We start from the raw sequence: 17,172 nt of genomic DNA, 5'->3' as shown, positions 1-17,172 counted from the left end.
GAAGCTAAGAATTACAAGTACTAGTCCCCAGCAGCCCACCTCTCCCGACTCCCTTTCCCTCCTGTGATGATAATGAAGACAGCAGAAATGGAAAGAATCCCCCAGAGGTGGAATTATCTGGTTGGGGAGAAGTATTTGTCTGATGGCTACGCCCTTAGACTGGGATACCAGCAGCATTCCTCCCACCCCTACCCACCAGGAGTGACTTAAATTACCCCCACCTCCACATACATTACTGGCCAAAGTAGCTGATATCCCTGAGGGAATCTAAGCTGACAGGGAAAATAAATTAGAATTTGATCATTATAATAAATAAAGACAATAAATTCAACAGACTCTATGATATGAAACAAAATTAACAAATACCAAAAGATAAAATTATACATTAAATACTTAAAGATACCACAAGGAGAAAAGAAAGAATATTGGTAATATGAAGAAGAACCAACCAGAACTATTAGGTATAAAAATTGTAACAGCTGAAACAAAGAACTCATGGCTATCCATCTAATTGCCAAAAGATAAATGACAAAGACAGAAAAAAGGGAAATAATATAAAGAAATGGAAGGCAGAATTAGAAGTGTCAACATCTGTAAACAGGTATCTCAGAAAGAGGAAAAAAAATTAACAGATGATAAAAAAAAGAAGTGATAATCACAAAATTTCCAATTAAAGAAAGATAAAAGATCTCAGATTCAAGTGTCAAAAAAGAGATTAACACATGAAATACTAAGGAACTTTTACACAGTTTGAAGGTAAAGTTACATGACAGGCTGCAAGAAAAGATTTAAAACATATATAAAAAGGTTAGCATCTAAACTACAGAGCCATCTGCTGCAAAACAACTAGATCATGGCACAGAAATAGTTTTGTTGCACAGTTGACATCATAGGGATGAGAGAAATTCCAGAAAAATAAAAAGAGAAAAATAGCCCTCCAACTACTTGGGAGGCTGAGGTGGAAGAACTGCTTGAACTCAGGAGGTCAAGGCTACAGTGAGCTGTGATCATACCACTGCACTCTGGCCTGGGCAACAGAGAGAAAGCCTGTCTCAAAAAAATAACCAACCCAATATTAAAATAGGTAAAACTCAAGAAAGTTTTCCTAACTTACTATCTCCAACTCTACCATTCTCTTTTAAAACACTAGACAAACACTGTTCTCATCCAGAACACCAGTGTTCACTGATGCTTCCTCAGTGCTTCGAATTTTTACCCCTTCTCCCCACATTTAGGCCTAGACCATATGTTAAGCTAGAGTGAGTATCCTGCTATATACCACAGTTGTAGAGTTAGCAATATAACTTTTTTCTTTTTTTTTTTTTCCGTCTATCATTAATTTACTAGTTAGAAGAGCAATGTAACTTTGATACACAAATTTCCCCCTCTCCCAGGACTCGGTACCAAGGCTCATTTTCTTTTCCTTTTTTTTTTTTTATCTTGAGACAGGGTATCACTCTGTTGCCCAGGCTGGAGTGCAGTGGCACACTCACAGCTGACTGCAGCCTCAACCTCCCTGGCTTAAGCAATACTCTCACCTCAGCTTCCCCAGTAGCTGGAACTATAGGCATGCACCACCACACCTAGCTAATTTTTGTAGATATAGGGTTTTGCCACGTTGCCCACACTGGTCTTGAACTCCTGGGCTCAAGTGATCTGCCCACCTCAGCCTCCCAAAGTGCTGGGATTACAGGCATGAACCACTGCACCCCACCCCAAGGCACATTTTCTTCTCTATCTGTAACCTCCCTGTAGATGATCTCAAATCCAATGGCTTTTTCTTTTTCAAATAAACTTTTACTATCACAAAAGCAGTACGTGTACATTGTAAAAAATTAAGAATACAGATAAGCAAAAACAAGAAAAATGCCATATTCTAACTACCCAGAGATTACCACTGTTAATATGCCTTTAGTGTGGACTTCTCCAGATACTCCTGTGCATATATACATTTTTTTCCAAAATAAGAGTATACTGTTCTTAATGGTTTCTATCTTGCTTCTGTCCATTAACACCCTCCATCTTTCCATGTCAATGACTTTTCATCTCATCTAATACAAAGTACATATTCAAATTTCTACAACTGTCACCAAAATCAAATGAGAAAATACATCTACAAACTTCTGTACCTTTGCATAAATGGTGCCTTATGCCCAGACCACCCTTCCTCACTTTAGTCTGCCTCCAAACTCATAACTAATCTTTGAAATTCTACACAGGTATCTGTTCCTCTTAGAAGCTTCCTCTGAACCTCCTTGGCCCCTCCAGATTAATGAGGTGTTTTGGTACAAAGTAATGAGTTACCATCCCCTGTAACTCATTACTTTGTATCGAAGTACCTCCACTGCTCTACTTTGTGTGCTAATTTTATTTATATACCTATAATTTCCCCCAACCTGTGTCCCTGGTTTTTTGTGTGGTTTGTTTGCTTTTTAGACTGGATCTCGCACTGTTGCCCAGGCTGGAGTGCAGGGGCATGATCACATCTCACTGCAGCCTCAACGTCCTGGGTTCAGGTGATCCTCCCACCTTAGCCTCCAGAGTAGCTGTGACCACAGGTGCATGCCACCATACCCAGCTAATTATTATTATTATTATTATTTTTGAGACAGAGTCTCACTCTGTTGCCCAAGATGGAGTGCAGTGGCGCAATCTTGGCTCACTGCAACCTCCACCTCCCGGGCTCAAGGGATTCTCCCAACTCAGCCTCCCGAGTAGCTGGGATTACAAGCCCGTGCCACCATGCCCGGCTAATTTTTTTGTATTTTAGTAGAGACGGGGGTTTCACCATGTTGCCCAGGGTGGTTTCAAACTCCTGAGCTCAGGCAATCCGCCCACCTCAGCCTCCCAAAGTGCTGGGATTACAGGCACAAGCCACCGCGCCCAGCCTAATTATTTTTTAATTATTTGTAGAGACAGGGTCTCCCTAAGTTGCCCAGGCTAGTCTTGAACTCCTGGACTCAAGAGATCCTCCCACCTCAGCCTCCCAAAGTGCTGGAATTACAGGTTTGAGCCACCATGCCCAGTCCTGTGTCCTTGTTGAAAGCAGATACTGGATGTTATTTCACCCAAAACAGTATGTGGCATCTAGCTGGCATTCCATAAATATTTATCTCACAGAAGAATGCTGGCACATGTACAAAACAGAGATCTATAAATATTTATTACAGTGAATTGACTTTATAAGCTGTATAAAATTATGTAGGGAAATAAAGAGTTGAGAGTAAGGATACCTTTTTTCCTATGCCTATTAGTCTTGTGCCCCAGACCCTGTGGGTCTCTAATCTTGTTGGCAAAATTAGAAGGATGAACTAGACATATAAGATGTTATGATTTTGAAAGCTTTGGAATACAGTCTTTAATAACCATTCCATTATGTTTTCAAAACCACATTTAGACTGGCAATACCAAGTGTTGGCAAGGATGTGGAACAACTGGAACTCTTGTACATTGCTGGTGGGAATTTCATATGGTACAGCCACCTTGGAGGACTTGACATCTGAATATTTTATCATATGTAAATTATATCTCAATTTTTTTAAAGTTCAAGCCATATACGATTTTCAAAACTTAGAAAGTTTTACACTTACCTTCTTTTCTTTTGAGCAAGGTTGAGTTCCATAAACTTATACTTCTGGTACTGTTCATCCAGCTTCTTTAATACTGTATCTGCAGTCTCATTCCCAGGCTGTTTCATGAAGGAATCTACATCTTCCTTTAATATCAGAAATAATACTTTACAAATTTTAGAATTCATGCCACTCATCAGATTTTTTGACTGCTTTGTTTTTAAAACATAAAAGAAAAAAAGCTTTTCCTCCAAAGGTTTGTTTTTAACTAAAAGTACAGGTTAAGCATCCTTATCTAAAATGCCTGGGACCAGAATTGTTTTGGATTTTAGATTTTTTTTTTTTATTTTGGAATATTTACATTATACCAGTTGAGCATCCCCAAGCCAAACATCCAAAGTCAAACATGCTCCAATGAGCATTTCCTTTGAGCATTATATTGGTGTTCAAAAAGTTTTGGATTTTAGAGCATTCTGGATTTCAGATTTTCAGATTTAGGATGCTCAACTTGTAGTTATAAAAAGTTAGAGACAATTTCAGACCGTATATATATATTATATAGCTAACTTATTCTTTCACTTTCCTCTTCATTTTTTATTTATAAATAGGAAAAGAAGAATGACTTTGCTCACCATTTATGCATTTCCCATGCATCCCTAGTAGTAAATATGAAAATACTAACAATCAAATACATTGCCTATTCATGCATCCTATTCACAAAATGATTTTACAGGTTGTATGTCAAGATTATCAATTTTATTACTTATTTTTAATTCAACAAGTTTTGCCATAGAAATCATACTAAATATGGTTACTGGGTTCCCAAGGCAATCCACAAATGCTTCCTTCAGTATCAAATAACTGAAACAAAGTAAATCTAAAAGGCAAACAGAATAATCTTTTGTAACAGAAATAACTGATCAAAAGAAAAGCAGTAAAACTGACGTTAAAATATTTTTATACCACATGCTGATCCTTGAAGAAAGGCTAGTTAATTAGATAAGAATCAGAAACAAGATGAAAATATATGGAAACTTAAAAAGATGCTACAAGAGCTGTCTAGTACTTTACAGAAGTCTAGTTATTATAAGTAACTTCAATTATCTTATAGCTTTTAAGATCTTCAAATCATTATTCTTATCCATATTTATTAGCTACCAGAGAATATCTTAGCTGAAATAAGGAAGAAAAAGGAAGAGAAACACAGCAAGGGAGTGAACTACGAAGCCATCAAACTAGAGACAGTAAAGGAAATTGAAAAGGTGAGGCTGAGTTCTGTATGTAAAAGAGAGATGCCATCTTCCTAGAAGGGTCACTGGAGGGAAGAGAAAGAAGTGTAAGTTTCTAGCACATGATACATGTTATTAAGTGCTGGAGTTCAGCAAGAATTAATTATAGCAGCATAGGCTGTGGTTAAGAGACAGGAGGTGCCTGGTTTGAATCCTGGCTTCACCACTCACTAGATGAGTTGACCTTAGGGAAGTTAATTAACCTCTCTTTGCCTCAATCTCCTCATCATCTGTATAAGTACCTTTTCATCACCAGAAATTAGCATAGGTGAGATGCCTATAAGAGTACGTGACACCTATCTATAGCATAATGTGCCACAGGAACACAAAGTGCCAGGGATTTTGTTTTGGGGTAGAGGTCAGCAAAAACTACAGGGGGATGATAGCTGAACTAGATGTGGAAAGATGAAGAGGTCATGAAATGGACAAGGGTGAAAGAACAATTCAAGCAGAGAAAGAAAACAAATTATTGCCTCAGTGGGGTTGGGGAATGGACTAGGTCTGACTTCTAACCACTATGGTACATTGCCTCCTATCACCATGAACATTAATATCTATTTGACACCTACTACATGCAATACTGCAAGCATGTCCTCTGTTTCCCATAACAACTCTCTTAAGTATTGTCATCCCTATTTCAGTTAAAGAAACTCAGGGCCGATAATATTTCTACAATACCATGTCACTTCAATTATTAATAGTTTAGAAACAAAAACAGTTATATAAAATTTGGGTTGCTTATTACATTATGCAGGTAGAAATTTTAAGGTCTAGAAAAAAATAACCATGACATTGTAGGGAAAAAGCATTTTAAGACATTATAAAGCCCTCAGATAAAGTGTCTCCTCCCGAGTTAGATTTCTGAGGCCATGTCTAGCTGAGCACTATGAATGTAACATTTAAGGCACTATGGAAATTCAATTAGACACCCAGTTTGAACTTACACTATGTGTCAGGCACTGTGCTATGACCAGGAGGAGTGGGGCGATGCATGAGAACTCTCTGCTACTTACACTACCCAGTAGCAGAGCATGAGGGGTAAGACGCCGGTCTGGACCTCCACAGATTGCCCAAGTTCAAATCCTGGATTCCTCACTTATATCCTGTGTGGCCTGGGCAAGTTACTCAAGGGCCCCGTACCTCAGTTTTATCATCTAAAAAACGGGCATAACAGTAGCTACCACCTCGAGTTTTGTAAAATCATTAAGAAAGTGCCCGGCACTCAACAAATTTTATTCTTTGTTATGATTAGATAATAGGTCAATGTAGAGAAATAAATGACACAGCTCATAAAAACACAAAATAATAACCAAACAATTACGAAATTCAATCAGCAAATGCAAATATACAATATCAAGTGTGGTATAAATACATGAGTCTTTAGGATATAAGACGTGGTTAGTGAAAAAGGCAGAGGTAAGGTAAGGTACAAAACAAACGGTTGAGAAACTTCCATGAAGATTTTATAGTAGCTAAGTGGGGACAGACAGATGACCTGGCCTGGAGGGCCAGTCAGACGTTTTCTCTCATTAGTCAGATAGTTTTCAACTACTATTTCTAAATTAAATAAACAAAATAAAAAATTTTTAAAGCCACCCAGAACAGGCAGCGCCCTCCAGAACGGCCTCTGGAGCGACCCGATCCCCTTTCGGACGCTAGTGAACCTGGGACCTAGCGCCATCACGAGGGTTCAGTCCCCTCTCTCAACAATTCATTCTCCACTAAGTTGTCAGAATGATGTACCTAAAACGAAAGGCCTTCTGATGACAGCCCGTTGCCTACCGGAAAAACCTCAATTCCTCAGCAAAACACAGAAGGACTTTACACTCTCACCCTATCATCCTACTTTCCCATCGGTCTCTTCTTCCATTTTCCCCGAGGCAACAGACCACTGCATCCCTTCAACAGACAAGGTGATATTCCGTTTTCACATCTTAGCATTGGCTGTTCTGCCTATTCATTGTACTGTCTCTCCAGCATCCATGCTGAGTCGAGCTCCTCACCACCTCCCCTTTTCCAACCAGCAGGGGGACGAAAACCGGCGGCAGCCCGGAGGTCCCTCAGGCCGCCCTGACCCGCCGCCCGCCGCCCGCCGCCCCTCGCCCCTCGCTCCGGCCCCACACCCCGTTCTCTTCTAGGGCCTTCTCGAGCTACGTTTCTTCCGGGCGGGCCCCAGCAGAGCTCAATCTATCCAGGTGCGAAGAGTGAGAGCAGACCGAGCGCCCCCTCCCTGAACATTTAGCTCAGCTCCTTCCAACAATCGAGGCCTGGGTGGGAGCCGGGAAGAAAGGGGCAGTCCGCGGCCTCAAGCCAAGATGCCAGGTAACAGCGTGCCTCTTACCACAAAGACGGCCTCAGGAATCCCCAGGTGGAGCCGCCGCCCATTCCCTGTGGCCATTTCTCCTTTGCCACAACTGTCCTTAGCGGCCGCCATCTTGGGGATGCGAGCGCGCGACTGCCTCCCGGGCCGCCGGCCGCCGGGATTCCGTGATTGGCTTGTTAGCACTTGCAGGCCCGCCTCTCCATGCACATTCATTGGTGCGCAGGGAGGGTCCCCCATAAGCCCCCGTTCTCCTTTGGCCGAAAGTAGCCCAACCTGTAGGTGCTCATTGGCTGCCCTCAGGTAAGTGACAAGCGTGGAAGGGCCGCGGAAGAGAAGTTAGAGCGACAGGAAAAACCCTTACGCCCTCCTGGGAAAAGGGGATTTGTGAGTGAGCGGTGCTAAAGCCCTAGGAATAGGGACCTAGCCTGACCCCACCCCGACCCTAGAACTGGCAGCAGCCTTCACAATGGCCTCTGGAGCGACTCAGTCCCCCTCTCGGATGCTAGCGAACCTGGGACCTAGCGCCATCACGAGGGTTCAGCCTCTGTGCCTTTCTGGTCTCACCATCCCAGGGAGCTTTCTGCCCCTTGAAGGGAACTTACTTTGTGTCTGTTTCAGAGTGGTCACTGGCCTCATTCTAATAAATACCCTGCCTGTCGCACCAGCCTTTCCTGAAAGCCACCTTTGAACAGAATGTCTTCTCTCCAGCTCAAACGTTTCCAAAACTTCATAGTCTACATACAAAATCCTAAGAACTCCACCTAGGCTTCCAGGACCATGGACTTACCCAATGTCATCCTACACTACAACCCTTTAAAAGCACATGTGTCATACAGAACCAAGTAATTATTCCTCGGGCTGTTTTCTGTCCTTTCTCTTCTTTCACTGGAGTGTCTTCCAGTGAGGCAGTGCTTCATCCACTTGCACAAATTCTACCATGAGCCTAAGAATTATGCAACGGAAAGTAAGTCTCTCTTCTCAGACGCAATCACTGTTACCGGTTTATCTACACAGATAATGTACGATCAAGCATATAGACATAGATATGTCCTTATATATAATATGAGGAAGAAATTGGTATCGTCATATTGTGAATGAGGAAACTAAAGCTCAGTAAACCTGTACAGCTTCTCCAAAATCCTACAACTACATAGTAGTGAAGCCGGTATTCCAAACTAGTTCTCCAGTGGCTTCTATGCGATTTGGCTTGGGAGGATGAAGACATGTTAGCTAACCATGACTCTGACTTTTTCTGGTCAGCAGCTTTGTGAGATAATGTCTCTGTTCCTGGAGAGAAAAGTGTATGGGAACTCTATTCTTCACCACTTTCCCCCACCTCAATGCCTTCCAAAAAATTTTTTTGTTTTTGAAAAGTAGGTAATGTTTCTACAGAAAAACATTGAAATATCAGACACACATGCAAATTTGGTTCAACTTCACTGATCCCTATCTATATTAATCATTGTTAAAACTAATCAAGGACTTACTTCAAACTTTAGGAAATAGTTCTCCAAATTATCACTAATTCTAATCTGGAATAAATCCCTCTAAGAGATATATGATTTGACACTTCGGGCCAGGTTTTTCTTTTGGAGCCAAAAGCCTTATCAACTTATCACTCGTGTTTTACTCCCTTACAGGTACAAACAGAAGATTCCCTTATTTATACTGCTGAATGTATTTCCTTTCTAGTCTTCTCTTAATTAGAAAGTTGTATACCAATTCTTTCTAACTCCTCTATTTCCTTCCTGCCATGGCTACAGCAGCTTTTCCAAGAGTACACTAAGCTTATCAACTCTATAGGTGGTCATTTTCTTATCTCTTGGCAAAAAAAAAAAGAAAGAAAGAAAGAAAAAAAAGAAAAGAAAAGAAATTTCTTTTGCCAGATCCAAATCTAGCTATTACCTGATCTTAAATATGATTGATCTTTAGTAACCCTTCAGTAGGCCACACTTTTTACAGCTTATCTTTAGATTGCTTTAGTAAAAGCATTTTTTAAAACAGACTTTAAAAGGTTGTAGTTTTTCACCATGGACACTTTTGAAACAAAACAAAACAAAATGTAAAGAAAATATGCATACAGCAGGAAACAGAACAACTTTAAAAAAATCATTTCACATGGTGTTGTGCTGATAAATGTTCAACTAATTCTCTTTAGAAAGGGGGTAGGTATTTATTATAAATTGTATTGATATAAAAGGTGTATAGCACACAATTTCATAAAAGATAATAAAATATACAATACTCTTTATCATAAATTCCGTATAACCAATTCTGGCAGGATGCTTTTGATTTTTGCCAAATACATATCTCCCTAGACAACCTATAGTTGCAATTCATGAACTAGTGTAGTTCTGACATAAATGTTGGTTGATATATTCATTTATGTTAAGTAATAAAAAAAGTAATTCAACAATTATTTTTATATTGGTACTTGGATCATTCGTCAACAATGTGAGTGACTTACTTGCTGAATTGGATAATGGTTTTCAAATACCAGAAAAATATTGCCTCATTTTTTGGTGCTATTCACAATAATGGCTACAGACACAACTCACTTTTAAGCTGAATCTGCATTAGTAACATTTTCTCCATTGCTTTCAAGTCTAGAGTTACAAACATAGATCAAGCCGTAGTTTGTAGCATCTACCAATTTCTGTTGCGTAGATACTCTCACAATGGCTGATTTCAATCCATGTCAAGTTGGGAAGACATGCCCAGTAGCATACAGATAAAATCGACGTAAATAACCTCAAGAGCACAGGTAACATTCAAATGTCAAAAAATAATTAGAAGGTGATAAATTTTGAATATTTATTACCTTTGCTTTTAAAATAATTTAATTGTAAATTTTTATAATTTAATTTTGAATGATGACTGTGTTTAACAACCATCTTGCAGAATTTCTAGAAATTTAACAATTGGTTCTCACAAGCTGATACAAGCCAGCTCTAGTGCACCACTGGCTCATATTTTGGGAAGCCAGAGTTTAATGACTTCAGCGAATAGTACCTGCAAATGTCACACTAATGTGCTCTGCAGAGAAGGAAGAAAATGATGTGATATGCAATCGGAGTTCCCTGGAAGAAGAAGGTGATATCCTTAGCAACTTCCATAACTCAGAGGACCAAGAGCTGACTTAAATTTGTACAGCTGGGAACCCACAACTCTCACTCCATGTTTGCTCTGTGCAGGTAACAGGTTCTGTCCCAATCTCCACAAGCCTCTGAAATTACTCCGAAGAGCTGCAAATCCTGAGGCTGGGGGAATGTGTCTCCTTTTTCCTGAGCCTGGTCACTGGGGTCATTTCCTCTCAGGAAGCCCACTGGGAAAGAGCCCAAGGCCTTCAGAGAGATGCCAAGCATTTCAGGATGTTCTGAGACAGACTCTGCTCGACCTTCTGATTCAGTTTCTAATCCTGACTTCTGAGAGCAGAAAGTGCAGTTTCCCCTAGGTGCTTTGGAACTCCCCTGGAGGGCTCTCAATTGTGATAGTGCTCCTGCATGCTAAGCTGTCCCAGCCTCTTGGGGCTATTTCCTAGTAAGTCAGAATACATGTTTCTTCTATTTCCAGACATGCCAATGGGCCTCCATACTCACTACCCTGGGTTGCTGAATGTGCTGGTGGTGTTCTCACTGTGTGTTGTTATTGTATCTTCCGTGTTTTTGTTCTGTTTATACAAGAGAGGACAAGGTAGGATTTTCCTAGACAAGGTAAAATGTGGCAATGTGATTTCCTTTTTCCTGGGACTGACGTTATTTATCCAAGGTGATGTGGAGAGGTCCTTTGCTCCAGGCAACTAACCCTTCTGCAACCTGACCCCACCACCTCATCTGCCAGAATGATGGCCCTGGGGACTCCCAGACATTACCCTGCTTTATTTCCAGAATCCATTCCTAGGCTTGCCACTGCGTAATAGGCCCTAGAACCTGGGTTCTAGTTTAACCCTGTCATTAACAGGCTGTGCCTCATTAGACAAGTGTCTTCACCTATCTAGCTCAGTGTCCTCACATGTGAAATGTGAGCTTTGGACTAGAGGATCTCCAGACTCACTTCTAGTGCTAATACATTTTGACTACGACCTCTGGTGAGTCATCAGGGCACTAGTGTTAATTCTGCATCCCATGGTTGTCACTAAATCCCACTGGGTCCTCCGGGTTCCTTCCGTAACTATGCAGTTCTCAATTTAGAAAACCTGATCTTGGGCCCCAAGGTGAGTAATTACACCCCTCCAAATACCTCTGCCCCTATGTCCACCCAAGCTCTTCCTTTCCCACCAAACCCAATAAAAAGCATGGATGTAAAAAGGTTTGAACTCTGCTTTCATGTTCCTGAATCTTCTTTGGGCCGGACTCCTCAGGCTACACGAAGGCCTTCAGTATAAGCCATGGTAAATTCCCAGTCACAAGGTTTCCTGGATAATAATTGGGAGAGATGGTGCATTCAGCATAATGGTTAAGGCTAACAGCATGTACTTTGCAGTCAAACTTGATTATTTATTGGCTATGGGATATTAGGTTAGTTACTTTAACAGTGTCTCAGTTTTCTCCATTGTAAAATAACCATAATAAGGGGGCTTTGGGCACATATTATTAAGTAGATTGAATGGAATTACACATATAACATACTTGATACTGTGCCTAGTACCTAGTAAGCCCTCAATAAATTTCAGCTACTGTCCTGATAATTGAAAGGCATGGATATGGCACAGAATAAGAAACTCAGGGGTTTGAGACATGAGCCATAACATGTCATGATAAAGGCCTCATGATGGGGAGAAATCACACAGCCTCCTGATAGCATGGGAGATCTGCAGGATCCCTCAGATAGACATCTGTTTTAAATCCCTCACAGCCTCCTGGGGAGGAAGAAGGGCTATTCTTCACATATATAGATAAGAGAGGCATTCAGTCTGGCTCAGGACCAAAGCTCCTAAAACATTGGAGCCCCATGATATTGCACAGCTCACTGGGCCTGCTATTTGTGGATATGTTGAAATGCCTTGAAATACGAAAGCCCAAAAATATGACCAACTCTTTTCAACTTGACTCTAAAATGTCTGATGTCAGTACCAAAGAAAAAGAGAAGCTGAGATGAGTGCCTCTATCAGCCTATAAATTCTTAGGGGTAGGGACTTGTTTCTCTTGCCTTTGTTTCTCTGGGCCTCACACTGAGCCTGATACATAGCAGCTTCGTCATTATTTATTGACTGTGTGAATCAGTCAAGCAACAAATGTTTGTGGAGCATGTACAATGTGCTCAACATTGAGGTAGTGAAGATAAGTTACACTAGAAGAATTCGATGCAGTGTATAACTGGAGATAATAAATCTAGTTAAGAAACTAAGACACTCACATGAAAAACCACCTAGCTGGACAAGACAGTCAATGCTAAGTGCCAGAGACACTAAGTGGAGTGGGAATCCACCTTGCGTGGAAGGCCTGCTTTTGCCCACACATTGGAAAAAATTCTAGATTTGAAGCCAAGAAACCTTGGAAGTCATCTCTCTTAGGGCCTCCATTTCCTCTTCCTAAAGAGGATTTTGGAATTGCTAATCTCTAAAAAATTCATCACCTTTCACATATTGTAGTCTCTGTTTACAAATGATGGCTCAAAAATAACGGTGTGTGGGCACATTATAGTTTCAAGAAAGCCAAGCCAGCAGAGACCAGAATATTTGATGAAATTTCCCATGCCAAGGTGAGCTTATGTTACTCAGGGATCACCCTCCCCGCCCAAGACAAGAAATCATAGGCAACCATTGCTCTTGCTGTTGCTTAGACAGCAGCTACAGCAATTACATGGTGGGAGTCTGGAGACTCTGCTCAGGAAATCCATTTTGGCAAAATGATGCCACCCAAAGGATTATAAATCATGCTGCTATAAAGACACATGCACATGTATGTTCATTGCGGCACTATTCACAATAGCAAAGACTTGGAACCAACCCAAATGTCCATCAGTGACAGACTGGATTAAGAAAATGTGACACATATACACCATGGAATACTATGCAGCCATAAAAAAGGATGAGTTCGTGTCCTTTGTAGGGACATGGATGCAGCTGGAAACCATCATTCTCAGCAAACTATCGCAAGAACAGAAAACCACTGCATGTTCTCACTCATAGGTGGGAATTGAATAATGAGATCACTTGGACACAGGAAGGGGTCATCACACACCAGGTCCTATTGTGGGGAGGGGGGGAGGGGATAGCATTAGGAGACATACCTAATGTAAATGACGAGTTACTGGGTGCAGCACACCATCATGGCACATGTATACACATGTAACAAACCTGCACGTTGTGCACGTGTACCCTAGAACTTAAAGTATAATAAATAATAATAATAATAATAATAATAAACTTAAAATGAAAAAAAATGATGCCACCAGCCTTGCTATGAGAACAGGAAGGAAGTAAATTGTCACTCCATTTTTCTCATTATCTAACACCTGAAGCTTCGTCAGTCCTCCTAAAACAAATGTTCAGGTATCAGGGGGCTCAGCACATCAGTTGAAGACTGAAAGAAGAAACCTTGTAAAGTCTTCTAGAATACAATACTCTGAGACAGTGGACACCTGGATCATGACACTCTCCCATACACTTCAGCTATACTCCCTCACATTACCACTGCCTACTTCCACTTCTTTGTTCAACCTATTCTTTCTGCCTGTAATGCCAAACTTCTTCTATCCACTATACATCTACTATTTGAAATCTTCTTTATCATTTAGTACTTGCAAGCTTCCTTTACTAAATTAATCGTTCTCTTCTTTGAGTTCCCATGGTGCTTTGTGCTTCCCTCTCTGCGTATATGTTTATCTGGAGCATCCTTTCTCACTCTGTTAACTCTGTCTATTTTTAAATATTATCATTAAACTTAAGTATCAGTTCTCTGGTAAGTCATCCTTGAAATCTCCAGACTGGGTTAGCCATTTCTCCAATACTAATTACAGTTGGGTTTGTTGAATGAATAAACAAATAAATGAATAAAAGGATGGCTGAATAAATATAAGAAGCAGTTGAGGCTTAACAACACAAGTTTATAAAGGTCTGTACCAGGTCTGCACAGTTCTGTGTCTTTCTATGATGATGAAAATGTTACAATTAGGCTTTCTTCTATGAGAGACCAACAGTACACAAAAGATGGCTATGTTGCACAACTCCATTATAACACTGATCCTGCCTCCACTGATTGCCTATCTTTGCCAAGGCGCTTAGCAACAACAACCCAAATGTACCTGATGTTCTGGGGATGGAGTGGAAGGACTACTGGTCCTTAGGCCTTGCTGGGTATGAACAATGGGTTGAGGTGCCATTAGAGAAGAAGCTCCCAATGGAGTTGGAACCTATGAATTTTAAAAGAAAATAAACAGTTAAAAATTAATTAGTATTTAATTGCTCTCCTAACATAATAGTACCATGAGAACAAGTAGCCCCCTAAAGTAAATATTATATTAATATTTAATAAGCATCACCTGAAAGGAATGCGAAATGCCAGATGCAAAGAAAAAGAGGAAAATGTATTTGTGAAGGGGCTGCTAGTGATAAAGTATGACAGACCAAACAGTGTGGAAAACCTAAAGTTATTGAAAAGCAGGGATGAATTAGCCACAAAGTAAGGCCTACAAAGGACTCTTTACAAGACAGAACTCCAACATCTCAAGGCCAATAATACTCATAGGAAAAAGAAAGGAAGTTTGTAGGTGGACATGGAACGTGTTAAATATATACTGGTATGTATGTATCTTTCATGAAATACTTTAGTATGAACATATGACTTGATATGGCAATCTACAGGTTAAATGTGAAGGATGTATAGAAATTTGCCAGATGAAAGTAGTGAAGGAAGGGCAAGCACATCAAGTCAAGGAGGTAGGTGGAACTAGAAAGGCATGTGACATCTCTTTAGTTTGTTTTACTTTTCTAGTTACTTTATGAGCTCACATTTTAAATTATATTCAAAAGATGAAAGAATGGCAATTAATGAAGAACAAACTAAGGAGGTTGCACAGACCCATTAATATAAGACTGTGACCATCTCCCTCCACTGTTTAAAACCATTAAATGGACCCTCATTGACTATACATAGTGTGTAAACTCCTTGGCATGGCTTACCAAGCCTACTTCTTTCTCATCTTGATCTTTTCCCTCACTTCTCCCTCACTTATTGAGGAAATATGGGCTTACTTAAGAACAACTGGGTAAATTAGAAACTGTTCGAATGACTCATAACCAAAGGCTAAGGATTAATGTGTTGACCTGCTGGGAGGCTTCTGGTGATACGCTGCAGGGTTATATTCTTAATCTTCTTGTTCATCTTTATCTATCAATGAAAATGTTGTAGAGGACATGTTCACTGAGCACGTGAATAACATACCCATTGGAAAGGATAATGAATACATTAAATATAATCAGAAACATTAATTTTCTTGATAGACTAGAGATAGGGTCCCAAATGAATAAGATGAAGGTTAACAGAGTCTTGCACTTGGATCTTAAAAAAATACCCACATATATATATAGAATGGGTGAGAAGTGAAAATGAAGTTAAAAGAATTTTAGTTGATAGTAACATTTAAGTTTTCCAGTCCTTCCTCCTGTCTTAGCCCCATGCCAGCAATTTGGAAGCAGTTCCTAGCTATCTGCAGTGTGCAGGGATGCCACTTCTGCAGTATCAAACAAAGGGCCTAAGTGAGCAAGGTACCAAGACCTCTTGCCTTACAAACCAGTGCTGCCTAGAAATCCTTGAAATTGCTCTTGCCTGAGGATGAAGATCTTGGTCCACTTCTGTGATGTTATCAGATAGTACACCCTGGAATAGCCCCATGTGGTGACTAGACCGAGCACCTAGTCCTTTTAGGAAACCTAGGTGAATATGCCTCCTTCAATTCACCTGGGTCCACAGTTATTCGCGCCAGAGGAGTGGGAGTCTCATTCTGTAGTCAAGTCAATGCTAGGGTCTACTTTATACCTGATTTCTGTCAGCTTCTCTCCCTGGGAAATGGGCCCTGTTCTGTTCACCATTATTTGGAAAGAATCTGAAATAACCTGGCTCTTTACGTAGCCCTTCATAGTTTTCTCTGCAACCCATACTTTTTGCCTCAAGCCCTGTTATACTAATAAATAGACTTTGGTTACTGATGCCTAACCTGGAATCTACCACACTCCTTTGGCACTTGGACCCTGACCTGTGGAGTATCTCAGTTCTACTCCTTCTACCTTAAATTCCTACTAAGTCTATATTTTCTGGGCTTGGGTTCACTCATAGTTCTAGCATATATGCACACCTAGTGTCATATTATACTCTAATCCTCTTCTGGAAATTAACTGGCACATACAGTATATTATTATAGAGGATGTAGAGAAGTCCACAAACAGGACTCAAAAGAGATATGAGGTAGGAGGAAAACCAAGAGAAAATGGTGTTTCTAACTCTAGGAAGGGAGAGTGTGTCCTCCTCTCTCACTGGCCACTCCTGTTCTACCTCTTTTGCAGGTTCCTTCTCATTTCCCTGCCCCAATGACAGATGACCCTTGGGCTCAGTCTCCAGTCACCCCTAGGTGATTTCATCCATTCTTTCTCTCAGCACATTCTTACTTCAAGGCATTTGCACTGATTATTCCCTCTCCTGGAATGCTCTTCCACTTGACTTGCTCCTTCTCCTCTTTAAAATTTCTACTCAAGGCTGGGCGCGGTGGCTCACACCTGTAATCCTGCACTTTGGGAGGCTGAGGCAGGCGGATCACAAGGTCAGGAAATCGAGACCATCCTGGCTAACATGGTGAAACCCCGTCTCTACTAAAAGTATAAAAAAAAAATTAGCCGGGCATGGTGGCAGGTGCCTGTAGTCCCAGCTACTCGGGAGGCTGAGGCAGGAGAATGGCATGAACTCGAGAGGCGGAGCTTGCAGTAAGCCGAGATCGCGCCACTGCACTCCAGCCTGGGTGACAGAGCAACACTCTGTCTCAAAAAAAAAAAAAAAAA

At 40.8% G+C, this 17,172-nt stretch overlaps 1 protein-coding gene across 3 annotated transcripts in view; it reads right to left on the bottom strand.

Moving 5' to 3' along the window:
• VBP1 (von Hippel-Lindau binding protein 1) overlaps window positions 1-17,172 on the bottom strand; it is a 36,300-nt gene that overhangs the window by 15,380 nt on the left and 3,748 nt on the right. Inside the window, exons 2-3 of one of the 3 annotated variants that reach the window (XM_011971955.1) lie at window positions 14,427-14,534; window positions 3,591-3,715 (exon numbers count right to left, since the gene is read on the bottom strand). In XM_011971955.1, the coding sequence (XP_011827345.1) occupies window positions 3,591-3,715; window positions 14,427-14,504 (203 nt within the window). In that variant the 5' untranslated portion in view covers window positions 14,505-14,534. Of the gene's footprint in view, window positions 1-3,590; window positions 3,716-7,199; window positions 7,491-14,426; window positions 14,535-17,172 lie in introns of those variants that run through there. The other 2 variants (XM_011971954.1, XM_011971956.1) reach the window with 2 other exon arrangements.

This window comes from Mandrillus leucophaeus, unplaced genomic scaffold (assembly GCF_000951045.1).
Source record: "Mandrillus leucophaeus isolate KB7577 unplaced genomic scaffold, Mleu.le_1.0 Scaffold1251, whole genome shotgun sequence".
Classification (NCBI taxonomy): domain Eukaryota; kingdom Metazoa; phylum Chordata; class Mammalia; order Primates; family Cercopithecidae; genus Mandrillus; species Mandrillus leucophaeus.
The sequence above is the reverse complement of the archived record's forward strand: the minus strand, read 5'-3'. Positions and strand labels throughout refer to the sequence as shown.